The sequence below is a fragment of the Panthera uncia genome, unplaced genomic scaffold (genome assembly GCF_023721935.1).
Source record: "Panthera uncia isolate 11264 unplaced genomic scaffold, Puncia_PCG_1.0 HiC_scaffold_1368, whole genome shotgun sequence".
NCBI classification, from domain to species: Eukaryota; Metazoa; Chordata; class Mammalia; order Carnivora; family Felidae; genus Panthera; species Panthera uncia.
In genome coordinates, this window is record NW_026057995.1 from 28,954 (window position 1) to 52,254 (window position 23,301).

Consider the following 23,301-nt stretch of genomic DNA (forward strand, 5'->3'; position numbering starts at 1 on the left):
TGAGCAGGGGCTCGAGAGAGGGAATCCTAAGCAGGCTCTGTGCTGTCAGCGCAGAGCCCAATGTGGGGCTCGAACTCACGAACCGTGAGATCATGACCTGAGTTGAAATCAAGACCCTTAACTGACTAAGCCACTCAGGCTCCCCTTGCTTGCCATTTTTTGAAAGCATCTTAAATATAGGGAGTATTCTGTCAGTGATTTTGGCCTTTTGATAAACATTGTTTGGCTTTATCATTTTTTTTAATGTTAATCATTTTTGAGAGAGAGAAAGAAGGAGAGAGTGTGAAGGGCGGGGGGGAGGGGTGGTGCAGGCGGCAGAGAGAGAGGGAGACACAGAATCTGAAGCAGGCTCCAGGCTCTGAGCTGTCAGCACGGAGCCTGACACAGGGCTCATACCCATGAACTGTGAGGTCATGATCTGAGGTGAAGTCGGACGCTTAACCAACTGAGCCACCCAGTTGCCCCTCATTTTTGTTTTCTTTATCCTTCCTTTTTACTCCTCATGGTTTTGCCTGGCTTAGATGACACTTAGCCATTCATTCTAGCTTAACTTAATTCTTATAACACCTCATTCCACGATATCAGACATCTTTGACTGCAGGCTTCAGTTTGTTGGTGTTGAAGTAAGCTGTATGGTAAGAAAAGTAGCTGCAGTTTATTGAAATTATGGGAAAGAACTCATGTCCAAGATTTGTATGCTTGCTGTGTAAGAGCTTTCCTCAAATCTTATCGTTTGTGTGCACACGATCAGACCTTTAAGGGTGATCATTCTTTGGTTAGGGATCATCTGAGAGAAAAGTGGGCCAAAGGGAAAAAATTATGGTGCTCTCTCTCTGAGAAGTATGTTCACCTCCTAAATAGGTCACTGGGGGTATAACTGGAAGGCTTCAGAAGCTCAAGTCAGCACTTAGCTGTGGCATCAAACCACGACAGCATAGTTTGACAGTATGCCCAGGAGATTACTTCAATCATGTAGGTTGGGGAGCTTTAAGGTTTATGAGTAAAATTGGGGGGGGGGAGGTAAAAGAGGGAGGGAATAGGCCCTGTGCTGCTCTGGTGCAAATTATTATTATTCTCTATTTTTCCTTTTTTTAAGGAGACCCTGTCAGAGGAGGGTAAATTAAGCAGAAATCCTCCTTAGGGAGAAGCAGCTGGGTCTTAAGTAGAAACCTGCTCCCTGTATTTAGTTGGATTTCAAATAAAGACATTGCTAGTGTTTTTAGTTTTCCCAGCCTTTATAGAATTTGAGGTCCAGTATCTATAAGATGTAAACCGATCCAGATTTCCTGAGCTGTGTGTGCAAAAAGAATACGGCCTGGTTACTTCCTTGTTCTTGATAGTCCAATAAATTTGGCTGCGGAACAGTACCCAGTTTTCCATACCTCTGAGACTCTTCTGGAATACACAGTTACAATTGTGGATTCTTCTTTCCAGTGGAACATTCCCTAGGAACATCAGAAAGTGTTGAGGCCAGAATGTTGACTTCCAAAACAGGTGGGGGGCTCCAACATCTCTGATGAGGTGAACGAATGAAGCACATTTTTTAAATGTCTGTAGCCAGCTCATTTGCCATTGTGGAGAAGCCAGGATTGACAGAATAGCCAAACTCATGATAGATAAGGCCCTGTGGCACCCAGTCTCAGCTTGTAGAGAAGTTGGCAGAGGGAAAACACCTGGTGTAACTGTTGGTGCTCTACCCTCCCACCCTCCTTTTGCTGCGCTGACTTTATAACCCTGTTCCCCAGGTGTCCTTCACTGGGAGGATGCCACAAACCAGCTCTGCATAGAAGGCAATGAAATTTGGGGGCACAGTCAGCTAGTTTGAAAGGACTGTATGCCTGTGGAAGTGACGCAACTAGCTAAGTTTCTCAATGGGGCATTTGTAATGGCCTGGCACTTCATTGGTTTCCTTGTTAACACTGCTACTGAGGCTTTGCATGAAAAAGCCAGCGGTCCTTGTACTTTTTATGTACTTTGTGGCATTAGCTGTGCTTGAGTCAGTAGCTAGGATGAAGCAGGGCAAGGACCCCTGAACTTTGTTTTTATCTCCATTGCCTTTCAGTATGGCCATCTTCCCTGCCTTTGAAAGGTAGGCTATATTTGAAGATAAAAACTGATGCCCATACAAGTGTCCAGAGGAAACTTACTGTTTAATGCTGACATTTAAATTTCATTAGATTTTGTTTCTTCAAAACTTAGACGATTAAATTTGGATATATTAAGACAGCTTTTAAGTTTTAAAAGATATTTTTAAATTAGATTTTACCTGGCACCTCTTCGCTTTTCTAGAACAGAAGCTGGTTTCAGTTTACAAAAGGCTTGTTTTCTGTGCTCCTAGGTTCCTTTGTAGATCAAGATGGCTGCCAGGAGGCTGAGACGTGATGGTGGTCCTGTCAGTGATCACCTTCGCTCCCATTTTGGCTAATACCAACATATTTCCTGAGCTGGCCAAGGGCAGCAGGGCTGGTCTGAGGGAGAGTGGGCCTGTTCTGAGCATGTATTGTCTTTTGCAGTCACTCTTAACACAATGCCGTTAAATATAATTGCAGGATTTTTATCTGGTAGTGGACCTCAGATGGATGGATGAGACCCATGAACTGTGAAATTAAAAATCAAAACTGCTCAATGCTATTGTTTGCTGGTTGAACACCCCACCACCACCCAAAAAGGGGAGGGGACATATAGAGGGTGGGGGGGGGCAGTGAAATCTTTCTTAGTCTGATATTTTAACTGAAACTGCCACATATGGCTCGAGAGCTTCTGATTCTTGGTGAATGATGGGTTCTGACAGGAAAGACCCTAGCAGTTCATGCGACTGACCTCTTTTAGAAGAGAGCCCGAGTGGAAGGCTGTTGGTGTATTGTGTACAGATATGCTGTCTGCATAGTGTTCCTGTTCAGCCTTTGTATTAAATAGAATATTTTGTCAGTCTAGGAAGAAAAAATGAAGTGTCTTCTTTCTTAAATATTGTTCATCCATCTTGCTTCCTTTTGTCCTAAGATACATACCAAAGCTTTTAATTTGGTTAAGTGATATTTCCATGTCTCCCCAGCTGCCTTTGGCTCAAGTTTTAAAATGTCAGTGTCACTTAGCTGGATGGACAGTTGCAAACCATACATCGGTAACCTAACGTATTTTTTAAAAACAAGTCCACAGCCCAACACCATTTTTATCTGCATGTTTTAATGCAAAAAAATGGGTCTCTGAAATAAAAGGCAGTCTTTCTGCTTCCTTGTCTCCCTCTCTCTCTCTCTCCACCTCTCCCCTCCTCCCTTTGTTCTCTTGTTCCCCTCCCCCTTCTCCTTTCCAGTTCCATATTGAAAAACTGCTTGCGCTGGATGGATAATTAACGCAGAGCTGTGGAGCAACAGGTCCCATTGGTGGCGACTAAATCTGAAGTAAATGTTAATATCGTGCAGGTTCATATGTATTAATAGGTGGGGGAGATGAGTGAGGTTAGACTCAGATCAGCCACACTGGTATATGACTTGAAATAGATCCTCTTAATTAGAGAGCCAAGAACCATGACAACTAACGTCTTCCACCTGCAGTGGTGGGCTGCAGCCTCATTAGTGAATGAAAGAGGCATTCTAAATTAAAACTGGACTTCATCCTTTGGCTGTGAGTTGGGATCATCTGGCTCTGGGCTTTGAATCTTTGACATGGAGAGGTCTATCAATGCAGGCATTACAGTTAGCTGAGGGGTGCAAGTTTGTGGTTTTCTCTTTGAGGACTCCAGAAATAGAGTTTTTTTAAAGTTGTATTTATTTTTGAGAGAGGGAGAGATTGAGCCTGGCACAGGGCTCAGTCTCACAAACCATGAGGTCATGACCTGAGCCGAAATCAAGAGTCAGATGAAATCAAGAGTCAGATGCTTAATGGACTGAGCCACCCAGGTGCCCCAGGCCAGGGTTTTTTTTTTTTGTTTTTTTGGTTTTTTGGGTTTTTTTATTCCTAAGTTTATTATTTACTTTTTGAGAAAGCAAGTGGGGGAAGGGCAGAGAGAGAAGGGAGAGAGAATCGCATGCAGACCCACACTGTCAGCACAGAGACTGATGTGGGGCTCAAACTCACTAACCATGAGATCATGACCTGAGCTGAAGTTGGACACTTAACCTACTAAGCCACCCAGGCACCCCTGGGCCAGGGCTTTTTAACAAATGATCTGGGAGGAAACCTCCAAAGCAGTGAAGATGGATATTCTGCAAAAGCTCTGTCCACAGGGCACTCTTTAAAGAGCTACCAGTTTTCCAAGACAAGCCAGCTTGTGTACATTCTGGGGCTCACCTTCCTTTCTATGACTTGGACAGTTCTCAGAAGGAATCTAAAGGTTCATATGCTATTGGGTTCTAGATGGACATAAAACACCCATTGCCAGGAAAATGTCCTCCCTTCCAGAACTTTCCTTCTTTCAGGTAGTTTTTCAAAATACAGAAATACACCTGCTTCCAAAACTATAGTTTCCTCCTGAACCCCTCAAGATCCTTAACTTTGCCGTCTTTAAAGGATCACTGACTGACTTACCACTTGCTGAATAGTTGTGAATTATGGAAAAAGAGTAGGGAAAAGGTCACTGCCACCTTCAGGTACCAAATAACCAAATTTCTGGGGCTCTTTGAGTCTGGCATCTGTGCACAGTTAAGTCTTACATAGCTTTGTGTGGCAAGGATCAGGGTGTATTCGATTGTATGTGGTCTCATTGTCAACTGTTCTTTTCATGATGTTCTAGCCTGTGATCCCTGAGAGCAGGGACCATGTCTGAAATTTCACCACTTAGCACATTGCCTAGCATAAAATGATTGTCCATTAAATGCTTGAGAGGACAAATGACTTTGGTCCTCTCTCCCCAAAGGAGAGTAGTTTGTTTCTTGGTGGGGTAGATAATAACCACTTGTCCCTCCTCCAGTGTGGTACCTCCAGCGTGGCATTGGTTAGTAAGCAGTGGGAACTCAATAAATATTGACTGATGTCGAAGGAAATGCTCGACCTTGAGGGTTGAGGAAGATATTTTAGCGAATATTCCACTGTGTTCCCCAGAAATAAGAGAACTACCAAAGGTTTTTTACAAACAGCTTGGGCTCAAGATTTGAAAGAACCAGGAAACTGATTCGAGTTCTAATTCTGCAACTTAACTGGCTCCATGGCTTAAGATGAGTCCATTTCCTCACCTGTATGACAGGAATAAGAATTGTCACAGTGTGCTGGTGAAGATCAAATAAGAGCATCTGTGAAAACACTTTGTGAACTGTAATATGCTATGTAGACATAAGATGAGATTGTCACTCTGCTGTTTCTGAGCTTTAGTGACTAGGAAGCATACTGATGTCTTTACAGGCAGTACCAGCTCATTATAGTGTCCTCATGGTTTTCACTGCTGCACAGCAGAAACTCTAATAGAGCATTTCCAACATTACCTGACTTTTAACTTTTAACGATTTCCTTTTATAGAGAATGGCTCTGAGCACCTTGTCTTCGTTGATATATAGGGATGAGCGGGAGCTGAGACAAAGCCTTGTTTTTCTTGACAGACATACCCTGATTTAAAGACTCTGGTAGGCGTGTAATCGTTTCAAAGTTGCACACTAAACTTATGGGAACACCATTCTTATGGGAGAAAGAGCTTTAAGATGGGCAGCTGAGATGGGGAAGTCTCCAGAATGTGTTATGTACATGAGTGTCTTGAAGCTGCAGAATCTCCTTTCTCCCTGGAATCCTCTCCCTGTTGGCAAAATTTCTGATAGCGAATCAAACCAGTCTGTCTGCACAACAGCCTCTTTCGGAACTAGTTCCTGAGCTTATTACTCCAGTGACAGTCTGTCTTTCCTGGATCCATTTCATGAATCCCTTTTGCTCTAGATATTTGAGTTGAAAAACTGCCTTCTAAATATTAGCTTGAAAGGAATTACTAGGGGCAAAGAGGAAACATTGTCATGAGAAAGCTTTATCGTGGGCAGTTTCTGTATTCCGGGTGTACCTGTGATGTTCATTTTCTAGAAACATAGACTTTCCTTCCCTATCCATCCTATCATATATTACTGCCTTCTCTCAAGATAGCACATTTTCGGGGCACCTGGATAGCTCAGTCGGTTAAGCAGCCGACTCTTGATTTCAGCTCAGGCTCAGGTCATCATCTCACAGTTCGTGGGATCTAGTCCTGAGTCCAGCTCTGTGCTGACAGCCTGGAGCCTGCTTAGCATTCCCTCTCTACCCATCCCTGACATGACTCGTGCACTCTCTCCCTCTCTCTTGCTTTCAAAATAAATAAACAAACATTTAAAAAGATGCCACATTTTCAAGTTTATTTCAAGATGCGCATTCTGTCTTTGAGAAAGCAGCAAAAATCTCAACAAGGTCTCACTTTTAAATGTTCTGTGCTCATCCTGGAAATAACATTCTGACTTCTCTGTACTATTCCCTAAACTCACAGCCCTTATCACACACTTTAGTGCAGACAAGAGGAGCCTGTGCCCATAATCTAGAATTCTGAGAAACAAGTGTTCTTAAAGTTGGTATCTCTAAAATCAATCCTTTAGAAACCAACCAGGAGCTACTTTTAAGAGCCCCTTAATACAGACTTTAAGTAATTTACCCCTGTGTTAAGAAAAAGAACCAAGAAACCAAATTGTTTAAAGAGGATTTAAATGAGTCAGGTTGGTTTGCAAGTGTGGACTTTGACTTTGATATCTTACCATTTCGTGACTTAGAAAACAAATTATTTTGTGTGCGATTTAACCACCAAAAACAAGTGCCTGCCTAACTGCATTGCTTTGCCTCATTTGCTTCCTAGAAGCCTATTTTAGTATTCCCCAGTTCTGTGTGTGTGTGTGTGTGTGTGTGTGTGTGTGTGTGTGTGTGTGTATTTACTTGAGAGAGAGTGTGAGCAGGGGAAGGGCAGATAGAGAGGGAGAGAGGATCCCAAGCAGGCTCCACACTGGCCGTGCAGCGCCCAATGTGGGGCTCGAACTCATAAACTGTGAGATCATGACCTGAGCTGAAATCAAGAGTCGGATGTGCAAGCAACTGAGCCACCCAGATGCCCCAGTGTTCACCAGTTCTCTAAAGCTTTATTGAGTACTTTGTGTATGCCAGGCACCTCGCAGAGTGTGGAGGTACAAAGGTAAATAAAGCATAGAGAAGGGGGTTCCAGTGCATAATAGTTTCAGTACAGTGTGGTACAGAAGTGCTATAGGGAATCAGGGGCTGCCAGAGAAGGCGTCCTGGAGGTGTAATATCTGACTTGAGCCCCAAAAGATAAAGAATCCACTGGGTGAAGGAATGAGGGAAGGGCCAGCTTTTGTGGTTGTAAGTAGCAGCTCCAAAATGAACAGACACACAGACTAAAGAAAGGGTATATGGACTGTGTGGGGAGCCACCAGGTTAATGAAGCTAGAGAAAGAGGCAGGATTCTGGCCACAAGGGTCTTAACCTACAATACTGAGGAGTTTGAACTTTATCCTATAATGGATAGGGTAGGGGTGATACTGAAGGGCTTTTTAATAAGGAGGGTGCTATGATCAGAATTGTGTTTTCAATAACTCATTCTGCCAATAGGGGTTGGGGCTAGATTGAGGGAATCATGAAGGGTGGCCAGGAAGCCATTTACATCTTAGTAAAAGGTCTCAATTCAAACCACCTTGCCTTGCCCTTCTCTGCTTTACATGTTTGGTAAAGAGTATCTTGGTACAAAGCCAAATGGGCAGATGAAAAGAAATGATGAAAAACAGAATCAGAAGTGACAGCCTTTTCAGGGTTAATTTTAATATGATGGTTGCTGAAGCATAGCAGAGTCTGTAAGCCTTTGCAAATTACATGCATACATTTCATTAGTTTGGATGTAGGCTATGCAGAAATCCATTGGTGAGAACTAGGGAAGACTTTACAGGTGACATTCACCTATGGTCCTCTAGGGCTTGAAAACCTGTCACAACAGGCCAGTATGCCTCCAGGTTTTCTGCATCCTACTAAGGATCTCCTGAGAGTCCACCAATGAAACAGGGAGGAAAGGAAGCAAAGAGCTGTGAGGACTTAGTGGATATCCTGACATGTATATTCAGGTCTCCAGGGAAGCGTGGCAAAGCAGAAGCTAGGAAAATTTGCCAAGCCAAGTGCTCTTGTAGATAGAAACAGTAGAGCAGCATAATATTAAGCCTTGGGACTTCAAGAAGAGTCCTTATATATTCAGCCCTCAATTATTTTTTTAGTATTTCTTTTTTTTTTTTTTTTGGATGAAAAACTCCCTTCTGACTGCTAGGAACCAGATATAAGTATTTCTTTAGCATAAATGTATCCTCATTCTCCATAACAGAATTTCTGATTCTGTAGGCCTGAAGTGAGGTCTCAGAATTTGTGTTTCTTTGCTAATAAGTTCCCTGATGACACTGATGCTTGCTTCTGATCTGGGAACCACACTTTGAGAACTGCTACTGTACAGACTTAGAAATGTGACTCTCTCAAGAATTTAATAAAGTCTCATACATATGGTTCTTGGTGTAACTTCAGTGGAAATCAATGATCTGGAGGTTCAGTAAGGCCAGCCCTATACAGCTCTAATTTTGATTCAGTATTGACTGAGTGACTACTGTATGCACAACCTCTGTATTATAAAGCTACAAGGTGGGAAGAGATTTAGTCCTTGTCTTGGTCCCTCTAATGAAAAAAATAAGAGGGGCTATACTCAGTCAGTATAGCATGTGACTCTTGATCTCAGGGATGTGAGTTCAAGCCTCGCATTGGGCATAGAGCTTAACTTTTTAAAAATTGGATGGGGGTGCCTGGGTGGCTCAGTTGGTTAAGCATCTGACTTCGGCTCAGGTCCTGATCTCATGGTCCCTGAGTTCGAGCCCCGCGTCAGGCTCTGTGCTGATAGCTCGGAGCCTGGAGCCTGCTTCAGATTCTGTGTCTCCCTCTCTGTCTGCCCCTTTCCTGCTCTCTCTCTCTCTCCCAAAAATAAACAAACACTAAAGAAAAAAATTGGATATACAGATGGATGGATGGATGGATGGATAGAGAAAGAAAGAAAAGAAGAAAAGAAAAGGGAAAAGAAAGAACGGGGCGCCTGGCTGGGTCAGAAGAGTGTGCAACTCTTGATCTTGGGGTTGTGAGTTCAAGCCACACTTTGGGTGTAGAGATTACTTAAATAAAACTTAAGAAAGGAAAAAAGAGGAGGTGCCTGGGTGACTCCGTTGGTTAAGCATCCGACTTCAGCTCAGGTCATGATCTCACGGTTCATGGGTTCGAGCCCCGCATTGGGCTCTGTGCTGAGAGAGAGCTCAGAGGCTGGAACCTGCTTCAGATTCTCTGTCTCCCTCTTTCTCTGCCCCTCCCCTGCTCATGTTCTCTCTGTCTCTTTCTCTCTCTCTCAAAAATAAACATTAAAAAAAAAGAGCGAGAACTGCCACACAAGGGAAAACATGAGAAGTCGCAAAAGAGAACTAAATCATACAATCCACATATCCAGGAGGTCCCAGTAATCCAGGCAGAGCACATGGAGGAGCTGTACTCAGTTACATGTTGCTGTGTAACAAACTACCCAAAACTCAGTGGCTTAAAACAGACACTGGTTATTCTCTCTCACAAGTCCATGTGGTGACTTAGCTCAGCTGGGTGGTTTTTCTGTTCAGCATTGTGTTGTCTGGGACCACAGTACTTTAGAAGCTCTACTAAGCTGGCATGATCTAAGACAGCTTAGTCACATAGCAGTAATTCATGCTGGCTTTTGGCTTGGAATTCAGAGGAAGCTGTTAATTGGAGCGCCTTAACTCTCCTGAGTGTGGCCTCTTGGCGTGAGAGCAGGGCCCTGAGATGGAACATTCCAAACATGAAAAAATGGAATCTGCAGGTCTCTTAAGAGCCAGCCTCAGAAGTTACAACATAGGTCACCTCTGCTGCGTTCTACTAGTCAATACAAGTCACAAGGCAAGCCTAATTCAAGAGGAAGGAAATGGCCTACCTTTAGATGGTAGGAATAGCAAACAATTTGCAGCCATCTTTAATTAAGCCTTACAGGATTAATAGGGTTTAAGAGGCATAGCGTTCTAGTGGGAAAGGGCTCTAGAGAAAGAAATATCAAGTCTTCAATTTGACCTGGCGAAAGCGTACCTGAAAGGGTCCTGGGAAGGTAGAATGGGACCGTGCTACACAGGGCTTTGAATTGCAGATGAAAGAGCTTAGACTTATACCGACAAACTTTGAAGACTGTAGAGAACCTATCAATGATTCTGTTAGCATGATATAGTTGGGGGATGATTCTCAAGGCTCCAGACTACTTCTGTCTTTCTCTGTAAAGCCCAATGTTGAGAGCTCTGGATTTGGCTTCTCTTCCTAAGATGTGGGAGTAGGTCCTCACTCTTTAGGTTATTGTAAACGATGCCACGTTAGCATCTTGAAAGATGAGAGAAAGAGCCCTGGCAGTGCTACAGGACGGGCCAGAATAGGAGTCGAGGGACAGGTAGCTCTGTGCCAGACCTACCTAGGCTTTTTCCTGCTGCATCAAAGGTTAGTACTTAGTCTTGCCCTTGTCTTTTCCCCACAGTAATCCTCCACTGAGTGAAGAGATGTTGCCTCCTGGGGAGTGGATGTGTCACCGGTGCACTGTTCGCCGAAAGGTAATAATGGCGCTTTCTGAAGGCTTTGCTCAGAATGCCAGATCTAGAGCACTGATATTCTAGAGCTAAGACGGCCTGGCCCTGAAGGCATTTTCGTCCCTTCTTCTTGTCTTTTCCAGCCCTGGAATCACCCTCACTCTCCCCATGGTGACTGTTTGGAATCCAGTAGGGCCTAAAATCCAAACATGGGCTGCTGAAATGGGCAGAAGAGGTGTGTTAATTTATTGAGCCATGTTCATTCACTAGTGACAGGAGTAGACTGAGGAGTTGTAGACCTCCTGAAAAATGGCCTGAATGTGGCAGTTCTATCCCTGACTGAAAATAGCTGAAGAAAAGCAAGGCTGCTTCTCCAGCTTGATGGAAGAAGGATGCCCCTCACCCCAAGGCAAATAAGGCTTGGCTGGGTGTGTGGGAGAGTACTCGGAAGCCTTTTGTACCCCAGGTTGCCTAATCTCTCTTTAGCTCCCCTTCCCTTGGCTTTGATAGTTCAGTACTGGCTTTGAGAACATGATTTTCTACTTTGAGAACTTTTGTGGCGTGCAAAAGCTAAATTCCTCTTTATCAAAAAAGGAAGTAGCTGTTTTTCCAGTCAGAATATGAGAGACCCAATCCTCAAATTAGAGGCTGTGAATTAGAATCTGTCTATGAACTGTAAACCATCCCCTTCCCTCCCTCCACACTAATCGCACACCAAGCAACTTGCCTTTGTTGTGACATCACTTCTGTTTTCCTGGCCCCTGAACATGATGTCACAATGAATGATGATTTCCTTGGTTGCAGAAACAGGATGAGATGATTCAGAGATTGTGGTTTATGTGTGTAACAGTTTTCAGCCTTTAAGAAGGTAAACAGACTTTTATTTTTCAACATCTGCACACGGGTTCTTATTAAAAGGCAAGGCAAGGCCAAGTCAGCCAGTTAGCCCCAGCTATGGTTTGATTGCCCCTGAAGTCCACAAACCAGGCTGTCCTCCAGCCTAACCACCTGTCCGCATCTCTCCCTGTGCATCCCCAGTTAGGTTAGAGCAGAGCCAGTTAGAAGCACCTACCAGCCAGGAGGCCTTTCAGAAACCTGCCACTCCAGAAACTGGACGTGAAAGAAAAAGTAAAACCAGGAAAAGAGGGTGGAGAAGAAGAACTAACATTATTTTAGTGCCCGTCAAATGCTGGGTATTTTACATGTGTTCTCTCATTTGATCCATGCAGTCGTTTGGGGTGCCGGTGATAGTACCTCCATTTTAGAAAGGAAGAAACTGAGGCTTACAAATGTAGAATGAGGACTCAAAAGAATTAACAGAGCCAAATTGTCTTACTCCAAATTTCTATTGCCTCTTCATCAGTTTTCTAGAAACAGAGCTGCTTGACAGGGATTACAGTAGCCTTTTTCTAACATAGTGTGCTTTCCCCGAAATGCCACAGTGACATGCTCTCAAATGGGCTTTTTTGCCTACCAGTGCCAAATCTGCCTTTTCCACCACCACTACCTCTATCCCTCTTTGGCCTCCTGTAGTTACGCTGAAGTGGACTGAAATGATTCATCCTTTGGGCCTCATTAACCTTTGATGTTCAGGTCCTGTTCCTAGTGGAGGCTAGATCTTCCCCCGACTCAGCCATCCCTTTCACATATGTCACCCTCTGTCTCCACCATATCTTTGAAAGGAGGAGAAGAAAGGTTTTACTAGTCTTACTTTACAGACAGGGAAACTCCTGCCCACCAACCTGAGTCATCCAGGGTCATAAGCAATCAGTGGCAGAACTGGGACAGATCCCGGGTCTCCTGATTAGAGACCAGTGTTAAACCTTCATTGGACTGCTCTTTGGAGTCCTAGAGGAAAATGTAATACCAGTCGTCCAGTCCTACTGAATAAATATAGTCTTTTTCCATTTCCCCACATTCCCATTTGAAGAAGTGTCCTTTCCAGAGTCCTAGTAAAACTTGAAATACTGAAAGCCACCATTCTCAGACACTGTGGTCGCTGGGTGGCTACCTTCCACACACAACCCCACCACCTTGCAGTGTAGTTACTTTCCCTGTCAGCACCCAACCTCCCTGGACAGGGACCTCTGTTTGCCTATCTTACCTTTGCTTTTGCAGACTTTATTTTGAGCAAAATTCTTAAACCCATTCAGGAGGTCAGGATGCTCCATGGCAAACTACAGTGATGTTGAGTCCTGCTATATTTTTCTCACCGTTCTCCCTTAGCCTCACTAAATTTATTCTCGCTGTGGTAACTTTTAATCCCTTTACCCCTGTACTTTGTATAGAGATGGTGTGCATCAAACGATGACTTCAAGTAAATGATGTGTGATAAATGTGCGTAATTGTTTCTAACTTTCCCTGCTGTCTGGTGAGTCTCTGCTGCAGTTTCGCCAGCTTTAGTTTAGTTCAGCTGTAGTTTTGTCAACTTGGACAGACCCGTGTTCCAAGTCCCCAGGTGGATGAGTCTGTAACATGTTGGAGAATTTCATAATTTTGGCTAGTGGTCTTTGTAGTATCCATCTCTTTCTGTTTTGTGGTACTTTATGTGATGGGCCTACCTGTTCATTTGCACAGAAACGAGAGCAGAAAAAGGAGCTGGGCCACGTCAATGGACTGGTGGACAAATCCGGCAAACGGACTACATCTCCCAGCAGTGATACCGACTTGTTGGACAGATCAGCCAGCAAAACTGAACTCAAGGCCATTGCCCACGCCCGGATCCTGGAGAGGAGAGCCAGCCGGCCTGGCACGCCCACATCCAACGCCAGCACAGAGACCCCCACCTCTGAGCAGAATGATGTCGACGAGGACATCATTGACGTGGACGAGGAGCCAGTGGCAGCTGAGCCGGACTATGTGCAGCCCCAGCTAAGGCGGCCCTTTGAGCTGCTGATCGCTGCCGCCATGGAGCGGAACCCCACCCAATTTCAGTTGCCCAATGAACTGACTTGTACCACTGCACTACCAGGTTAGCCAAAGTGTCACGTCCCCGCCCCCCACCCCAGCTGCCCCAAAAGACTACTGTCCAGCCAGAGGGCAGTGCTGCCTGTGGGATCACCGGGCGAGTAGCCACTCTCATGTTCCTGTTCTTTGTTCTTCCTGGACATCTTTGAAGGTTTTAGCCTTGACCGTGCTTATTCAGTTTTCTATTTTCTGCCCTTCAAGGTATCCCCTTTTTAAAAATATAGGTAATATATTCACATGGTTCAAAAGCCGAAAAATATAAAAAGGCTTAAAATGAAAAATTGCCCTTCCACCCCTGCCTGCCATTTGCCTGATCTCTACCTTCATATCCCTCTCAGATAACCACTGTTTGGTTCTTGTGTATCTCCTTCTGGAATTTCTTTGTGCGTATATAAGCAAAGAAATATAATATGCTCAGTATTTTCCCTTTAAATAGCTTATTTGGTATACTGGTCTGCATCTTGCTTTTTTCACCTCACAGTATGCTCTAGAGATCTTTCCATATTAATGTAGACATTCCTCAGTTTTTATTAATGGTTGCATAATAGTCTATCATATAGACATGACATAATTTATTTCACTGATCTCCTATTAATGGACATTCAGGTTGTTCCTGATCTTCTGTTATTATAGATGCTTCTTCAAATAATTCTGTAAATATAACATTGTGTATCTGTAGGGTAAATTCCTACTGTTCGAATTGCTGGGTTACAACTATGCATTTATAGTTTGATAAAATGTTACCAAATTGCCCTTTTTTTCCCCCTTTAATCATGTCTTCTACTTGATGCCACAAAGCTTCTGGATGTTATTTTCTTTTTCCCAGAGAAAGTGAAATTGGCAGGCTTAAGAATGCTGTTCAGTCAGCAGGAGGTATATAGAATCAAAACTTTTCTGATTTCTATAAAAATGCAGTAAAATTATAGTCTTTTCTTCAGCCACCTCCACAGAACAGTCTTTGTTGACCATTTGACTCGGGCATGTGTATTTCTTAGGTTGCAGTATCTAACAACCTAAGCTTCTGACCACTTCATGTTTGCAAAACATAGATGTGTTTCTGCCACAGAACAGGTGACTTCAGACCATAGTTCTGATTTATGTCTCAGTGTTCCTTTTCCTCCCTTCCTATTCTTTTTTCTCATTTGAAACCAGCCGAGGGGGTCTCAGAAAGAGACCCGTGTCTAGGCTGTGGCACATGCTCTTACGGAGATCTGTTCCTTTCACTTATTGTTGTTTCCATATCCCAGACTAGGAACTCTGCATCCAAGAGAGTTCAGCACCATTAATTTCTCTTCTAGGTTCTAGCAAGAGGAGAAGAAAGGAGGAAACCACGGGAAAAAATGTTAAGAAGACACAGCATGAGTTAGATCACAATGGTCTTGTTCCCTTACCAGTCAAAGTATGCTTCACATGTAACAGGTATTTTTCGTCCATACTAAGGACTCTTCCCCATATTCAGCAAATGAGGTTTTTTCTCTCTTCCATCATCTCTCCCAAACTCTGTCTGTTAAATGGGGATAACCCATATTCTGATGGTATGAGTACAGAGACTGAGTGACTAATTGACCAGAGCCTTGACTGTCTTCACAGCAAATTCCCTTAAGTACTGTAGACTGTGTTTATAGAGGCTCGAATAGGAGGGGTTGGACTTAAACAGAAGCGTGAGATATTTTGACTAGCTAGCAAGAGGAACCGTGGCCAGCAGAGACACAGGTCCCTGGAAAGGGCAAATAACTTTTTAAATCACCAAAGATGAGTTTAAAAGCAGTACAAGTATCCATGGTAGCTAACATGCATCAGACTGGATGACTTCCAAAAGCCTCCAGGCTGCCCCAGTTGTAGCTTCCCTGAGACACTGGTTTCCTTCAAAAAGGATCTCCTCAGTGACGGGAACCAGCTGCTTCAATTACTGACGCTGGACTTACTGGCCTGGGTATCTTAGAAGGGCAGGATAGCAGGAGAAAATAGCCATCAAAAAGAAATGTTCCCAAAAAAAGGAAAGAAAGAAAGAAAGGTTCCACAACAAAAGCTATAGGGAACTAGATAGTAGGGCAGCAGAAAGAACTCTGAGCCAGGCCCAGACTGAGGCTCCAGTGCATCTCAGGGACCCAGGGAATATCATAGTTACTTGCTGAAGCCCCTCCCTTGAACTGTGCATATACATGAATACATCACAGAATTATTTCCCAACACAACTCTTCCTGTGTCATTTTTGCTGGGTGCTTCACGCAGAAGAGAAATCCTTTCTTGCTGTAGTGTAAGACTCTAGAAACAGGGCTAGAGGGATTTTTTGTTGTTGGGTTTTTTTTTGTTTGTTTGTTTTTTTAAATAAGGTAGTTACTTTCTTTTAAGGAGTAGAAAAATCAGAGCGGAGTTGGCTGTCTTCCCCCTGTGGGCACTGAGCATTGATCATTCCTGCTCTGACAGCCACTTTAGCTATACTCCAAATAAACATTCACTTCCCCACAAGACACATTCCTCTTAGAGAATAATGGAGAGCCTGGTGGTAGCCCCCAACTTCATCCATCTTCCTAACTGAGTGTAACTGATCACTGGGGGAGGAGGCCCTGGGAGAACGTTGTGAGGATTAAGGAGAGGCTATTCCATAGTGCACGGTTGGTTTGAATTCTCCCATCTTGCCACAGAAATGGCCTACATCTCTTTTTTGCAGGAGCTGCCGTGTGGCCCCTCTCATCCAGTGTGACTATTGCCCCCTCCTGTTCCACATGGACTGCCTCGAGCCACCGCTCACTGCCATGCCCCTGGGCAGATGGATGTGTCCGAATCACATCGAACATGTGGTGGTAAGTACAGCATTGTCCCTTCTGTTCTCTCTGGGCACAGCCAGGGCATGGCCTGATTCAGTAGAAAGCATAGTAAGGTCAGCTTTGTACCAGAGTTCGCTATGTAATCTCTCAAATACGGATTTCTGCAGACCATCCTACTCAGTTCCAATCACTTTGACATGCCTCAGCTGTGCGTTTTGCATTTTCCCACAATGCCTTGTTTTAGCTGTACAGGCAGACTTGATTGTTTATACATAAATTTATTCCATGGTGAATTGAGCAGTTGATGTTATAGCCATGAAGGAGGGGGGGGGGGTGCGTATATTCGATCCAACTCATGGGAATAAATGTTCTCGTGGTAGCTGCCTCTGTATTTTCCTGTCTCTTATTTTTAGAGGGAGCAAACTAGAAATTCTAAAATGTTTATTCTCATATCTCAAGAATGACAGACAGTCAAATCCCAGTAACTTGGGAGAATTGAAGAATTGACATGGATAACAGTGTTCCAAACATTCAGCCATTTATTGAACACTAACGTGTCCTAGGCATCCCATGAGGATCTTCCCCTTCTCTTTAGTTTTTGACCCCCACCTTACCATGGTGCATGATAGTTAGTAAGTTGTTGAATGAATGACTGGTGTAAGGGTCCTTTTATCTTATCTCCCAGGAGTCTTGGGTACATTTTCCAGACGCTTCCTGGGGCTAAAACAGAACTGTAGTTTGCTATCTCCAAAAGAGGCTTAGGCTTAGGCCCTTTCCTTCTAGGCACTAAGAACAGCCGTTTACAAGGTTGAATGGGTGAGGGCTTCAGAAGAGCAGCTCCCTTATAAGTTCAGCCTTTCCAGATTAAAAAGATTATTGCTTAAGACATTGTGTATAAGATGGTAATGACCACGGAATGTCTTTTGACCCTCAGCGTGACAGAGTGCTCCTCACATTGCACTGAGGAGCCTTGGTTATAGACTTGCACACATGGGGCAAAAACGTTTGCTTTGGCCTCTTCATTTGGCTAACGCTGCTCAGAAAGGTTTATGTAGGAGGAAGCTTCTCTCCAAGCTCAGTTACGAGTGTTTCATTTTGCCTCCTGCCAAACCAGAAAAAAACTACCATCAGCTATACGCCCAAATATGAATCTTAAAGAGCAACTTTCCAACAGATGAAAAATTATTAATTAGATAATTTATTTACTTAGCCACTTAGGGGTTTTTCCTACCTTACTAATCATGAAGCTTCTGAGCAGATCTTTTTTGCATTAAAGTTTAGAGGGAAAGTGGCATAGTTTTTATATGCCTTTTGTATGCTGCTGCGCAAAATTCTTTCTTCCCTCCCTTCGGCCTCTTAGAGCAGCCCAGGGTTTCCTCCTCCTCTAGAGCAGGACTGTGATATCCAGATGGGCTCACTAATGTTCCCTGGTATGTTGGAAGAGGAATAGAGCAGAACACACAGGATTCTGGTGCTGATCCTTGCTGTTAGCCAAGCTCCTATATAGGAAACCGTCCTGCTTCCCGTGGGAATGAGTGCCTTGCTAGAAAGGAAGTCTGGGTCTCGAGGGCCAAGGCCCCGCCTGTCCTCTGAAACCTGTGCTCTGTTAGGGTCCACTGGCAAAAGGTGGTCTGAGCTGTCAGGCTGGATTTGAAGGGTACTTGTGACTAATTTCCTATTTCCTGTCCCCCTCAAGCCTCTCTAGGGAATAGGAACATACCAGTTTTCCCTCTCTGGACCAGGCAGGACTGAGGGAGAAAGTCTTACCGGTGTTCCCTAGCCCTCTGACAGGGGTGTTGACGTATCAGCCCCTGACAGAAGGAACCTATTTGGCCAAGGGCTTCTATTTTTCAGACCTAGAGGATAGTTAGTTGGGAGGGGATGCCTTTTGAGGGTCATTGTAAAAGTGTGTCTGCTTTGTCCCTAGCTGAACCAGAAGAATATGACGCTGAGCAATCGGTGCCAGGTGTTTGACCGTTTCCAGGACACCATTTCGCAGCATGTGGTCAAAGTGGACTTCCTGAACCGAATCCACAAGAAGCACCCTCCTAACCGCCGAGTGCTCCAGTCAGTCAAAAGAAGAAGCTTGAAGGTGAGTCCCAACCTGGAGCAGGCAGGAGAGTGGGCTCTGATTGCTTTCATGGGATAGACAGAGGATTGTGGTCCCAAATTTATAGACAGGGAGACTGAAGCCCTGAGATTTGTCTGTGGTGTCTCAACAAGTGGTGAATGTGACCACACATTTTAATACTTGAGGGCGGTGGTCAGGATTACCAAGGCCAAACCCCAAACTCTGCAAGTCTTCAGTTCTCCTGATGAGTGCTCGTTAGCCCCTTCCGCCAGACGGATGTGCTCTGCTATTGCCACCCCTGGCCTGGTACTCATGCTATCTGTTCCTGGGAGGTGGCCCCTTTCCAAGAGCTGTCTGGCGGGGTGAAGGTGATGGTGATAAAGCAGAGACCCATGTGGAAGGGAGGAGCTATCCCAGCTGAGAAACTTAAGAGGAAAATGCCTAAAGGAGAGTTAAATCTGTTTTTCCAAGGTGCTGGTAACATATAACGAATATTCCAAGTTGTGGCCTTGCCGTAATAATATCTGACATTCTTGTATGCACTTGACAGTTGCTAAAGTGTCAACTTTAGCTGAGATCTGCTGAGATCAACAGAAAAAATTCCTTTATTGAAAAGCATTTGGTGGTGTTGAGGCTGTTTCTCAAAAGCCATTCAGTTTCCTCATTCATTTAACCTAGAGAGCCCAACACCGTGGACCCACATAGAAGCTTGATTTTTCTCTTTTTGGAATAATCCTGCACACAGGCTGTGCTGTGTGCCAGTGGAGACCAGCAATTCTCATATATGGCCACTTGGTGGCAGCAACGCTTTAAATCACTCACCCCACTCCCATCACTTCCAGTGGATGTCAGCGCTAGCAAGCTAGCAAGATGTTAACTGTTGGAAATTGTATAACAATCTCTTAAGTGTGTAAATATTTATACTTCAATATAAATACCAGTTTCTAAAATTAAATCAAGGTGTTTTCAGTTGGGGGTATTATAGAGGTGGCATGCCTCATATCTCAGTAAAACAGATCTGAAAGTAAACTAAACTGTGTAATTCACCATGTGGATTTGGAAGAGAGCCTGGCGGCTGAAGTGAACAGTCCCAGAAAGCCTTGAGAAAATTCTATTTGACAATGCCCTCTCCCCCTTCAAAGGTTTCCCTATTCTTCCCCCCTCCCCTTCATGTTTATTTATTTATTTTGAGAGAGAGAGGAAGCAGAGCACAAGCAGGGGAGGGGCAGAGATGGGTGAAGGGGTGGGGAGAGAATCCCAGGCAGGCTTTGCACTGTCAGTGCAGAACCAGACGAGGGTTCATGTCCTGAACCATAACATCATGACCTGAGTGAAATTAAGAGCCAGATGCTCAACCAGCTGAGCCACCTGGGTGCCCCAAGCTTTCCCTATTCTTGAGGAAAATCCAAGGGCACGAGTTGCCTGAATAGCACCTTTTTTTCCTTGCAGGGCAGACAAGTATTTTTGTTATAGCACGGGGACAGGACACGTGGGCAGAAAGAGCTGCCTGCTGAGCATTCCGTACTGGACAATTTGAGAGTGAAGTGAGGACTGTGGTAGCACAGGACGGTGGTGGACAGTGTTCCAGCTCTGACCTGAACCATCCTCATTGTTGATGTAGAGCAGGGCAGCAAAATTGGCTAAGAACTTTGTGTTAGGGATTCCTCTTCCTGCTAACCCCTTCACTCTTCGCCAAGGGGGGCAACCTTAGGCTTGCCTACCACTCCATTCCTCCCCCTCCCATTCCTGTCTGACTTTGGACAAGCCCATGGCACCAGCCACCACCGTTAATGGTGCTGTCTCTCAATTCCATATCTCTTGATTTTCTCCTCATGTCTGGATTCATATCTGTCTGCCCATCCCACAGACACTTCAGTCTCAACTTGCCCAAGACCGAAAGTCTTCTGCCTCCAAATCTGCTCTTCCTCTTGTATTTCCTGTTTCAGTGAATGACCACAATCTCCACCCGGTCCTTCAAGGCAAAATTCTGGGAACCGTTTTCAGTTCTTCTGTTATCCTCCATAGGGACTCGGTCACCAAATCTGTTCTCCAAATGTTTTCCAAGTCCGTCATGTGCTTCCACATCTCTTTGCCTTGTATGCTGCTCCCCTACCCTTATTTCCCCTTTGTCTGCCTGGAAGTTCTCAACTTCCAAGTCTCAAATACTGCCTTCCTATAAAATCTGTCCTTGTCCCCCAGACAGAAACAAGCACTCTCCTCCATATTTTTAATAGTTCCTTAGCCATGCCTCTATTCTAGGACCCATTACACTGTATTGTAATGTTTATCTCCCCCAACGAGACTGTGAGCTCCTTGAGGGCAGAGCTTAAGTTTTCTTCATCTCTGAATCTCTAGGACTGGGTACAGTGTCCAGACTCAGGAGGTACTCAATAAATGTTGGTTGAATGTATGAATGACTCTTGGCTTGTTGTGTGGCTCTTTCATCCTTACATGGCATGATTCAGAACGTGTCTTCTGTCTTTGTACAACAAAGAGGTCTTCAGTTGTTTCATGAGTCATGAATGAGTGGACGAAGAAAACTGACATTGACTGAGTGCTTATCACAGGCCAGACTTCGTGCTGAGCATTTCCACTGTAAATGTGACCTCCTTTGACGTTTTACCTCTCAGATACGGCTTACTCTCCCAAACTTGATGCTGAGCAGTGAGAGCCTAGAGAGTACCACTCTGAAGCTGTGTCCAGTGTCAGCCCTACACTTCTTTAGGCCAGAGCAATGGTTTCTGGCTTCTGCGGGCCGTAGACCTGAATGAAGAAGGTGGGGGACGGGGCGCACGCCTGTCGTTTCCAGCTCTGTGCCTTCTCTAGCTAATGCGTGTGTGTCTGAGGCACAGAGCGGTTGCAGCCCACTGAGCCTCCTTGTCTTAGTGGACCCCAGAGTGCACGATGGTCCCGCGGGCATCAGCACCGCAGACAGAAGAGGCAGAATCAACTGGACGTGTCGGCACTATCTCCGTCTCCTCCTCCTTCTATACTAAACAGGTTCCCGATGCTATAAAATCTCAGTACCAGTTTCCACCCCCTCTCATTGCACCCGCGGCCATTCGGGATGGGGAGCTGATCTGCAACGGGATCCCCGAGGAATCACAGACGCACCTTTTGAACTCTGAGCACTTAGCCACCCAGGCAGAGCAGCAAGAGGTGAGTGAAGGCAGGGCTGGGATTCCAAAGCCAATCTTCCTTCCTTCTCACCACAGCTGTTACTGGAAGTAGCCTCAGTGCCATTCCCATCCCCATCTTCTGCAATCCCACCGACCCCCACTCTCCAGCCCCCAGTGGTTGAATATTCCAGAGAGAACCTCTGGCTGATATTCTGAGGCAAGTAAAAGAAATACAGTCAAGCAGTCTGTTTTTCTCCATCCGTCCCCCAGTGTGCTGTGAGATGAGCAAGTCTGTCTTGCAGAAAGAGACCAGTAGACCCATAGAGAGGTTAGCTGATAGGGCTGGACACACAGCAGTTGCTTAGGGTACTTGCTGGATATTGGTTCACAAGGTGAGCTCTGCCGACCAGGGTGTTGGCTGCTGAGTATACCAACAAGTCTTGCTTGGAAATGGAAATGGAATCTTAATCAGAAGTCAAGCACACCTTTTCTGGGCATTTGCAGTGGGACCTTGGAAACAGTGTTTATCAGCTGTGCTGTAGCCCTGGCCTCTGGGGCAGGAAGGACCAGCGCCTCCCAGGCCTCTCACCCTCCTCTCCTCTCCTCTCCTTCCATTGCAGTGGCTCTGTAGTGTTGTTGCGCTCCAGTGCAGCATATTGAAACATTTATCTGCTAAGCAGATGCCTTCGCATTGGGACTCTGAACAGACAGAGAAGGCTGATATTAAGCCTGTTATTGTGACTGACAGCTCAATCACCACCTCCCTGCAAACAGCTGACAAGGCACCTACACCTTCCCACTGCCCCTTATCCTGCCCCTCGGGGATTAGCTCCCAGAACTCCCTGAGCTGCTCTCCACCCCACCAGCCCCCAGCCCTAGAGGACATCAGCTGCAGTTCCTGTGCGGAAAAATCCAAGAAAGCCCCCTGCGGGACTGCCAACGGGCCAGTGAGCACAGAGGTGAAAGCCAATGGCCCACACCTCTACAGCAACCCCACCGATTCCACGGACCCCCGGCGACTTCCAGGCGCCAACACCCCCTTACCAGGCCTCTCCCACCGGCAAGGCTGGCCCCGGCCCCTCACGCCACCAGCGGCTGGGGGGCTTCAGAACCACACCGTCGGCATCATTGTGAAGACAGAGAATGCCACTGGCCCCAGCTCTTGCCCCCAGAGGAGTTTGGTTCCTGTCCCAAGCCTGCCCCCTTCCATTCCCAGCTCTTGTGCCAGCATCGAGAACACCAGCACTTTGCAAAGAAAGACTGTCCAATCACAGATAGGACCTCCATTGACAGATTCAAGGCCACTGGGCTCACCCCCAAATGCCACCCGGGTGCTCACTCCCCCCCAAGCAGCAGGAGATGGTATCTTGGCCACAGGAGCCAACCAACGATTCTGCTCACCAGCGCCATCATCAGGTGAGTGGTGCTCAACCTGGGGGTGATTTGGAGTAGTTTCATGCTATTTCTGGCAGTTAAACTTCAGAAAACACTTACGTTCCTGTGCATATTTCAGAGGACTTTGATCTTGGTCTTATTTGTCCTCTCCCCATTTATGTGATAGAGGAGAAAGCATGTGTTAACTTGTCCCCCGTTTTATTGGTGGGGTTGCTTAGGCTCTGAAAGTTTAAGTGATTTCCTCTAGGTCACCTACCGAGTCAGTGGCAGGATCGGAACCACGGCTGGGTCTCCTGACTCCACCTTCCCATTTCAGGCCTAGTCTTCTGCTTGTTTTGTTCCATCACCTTAGAGGAAGGCAGCATGATCTCTGGAACCCCTGTGGCCAGCCTGAGGTTCTA

General features: G+C 45.3%; 1 protein-coding gene across 3 annotated transcripts in view; it reads left to right on the forward strand.

Annotated features, from left to right (window-relative positions):
* Positions 1–23,301, forward strand: part of LOC125916965 (PHD finger protein 12-like) — a 40,264-nt gene that overhangs the window by 10,890 nt on the left and 6,073 nt on the right. For all 3 annotated transcript variants that reach the window (XM_049623214.1, XM_049623215.1, XM_049623216.1), the window contains exons 2-8: positions 10,532–10,604; positions 13,158–13,551; positions 14,846–14,966; positions 16,219–16,351; positions 18,243–18,407; positions 21,387–21,545; positions 22,126–22,921. In XM_049623214.1, the coding sequence (XP_049479171.1) occupies positions 10,532–10,604; positions 13,158–13,551; positions 14,846–14,966; positions 16,219–16,351; positions 18,243–18,407; positions 21,387–21,545; positions 22,126–22,921 (1,841 nt within the window). The remainder of the gene's footprint in view (positions 1–10,531; positions 10,605–13,157; positions 13,552–14,845; positions 14,967–16,218; positions 16,352–18,242; positions 18,408–21,386; positions 21,546–22,125; positions 22,922–23,301) is intronic.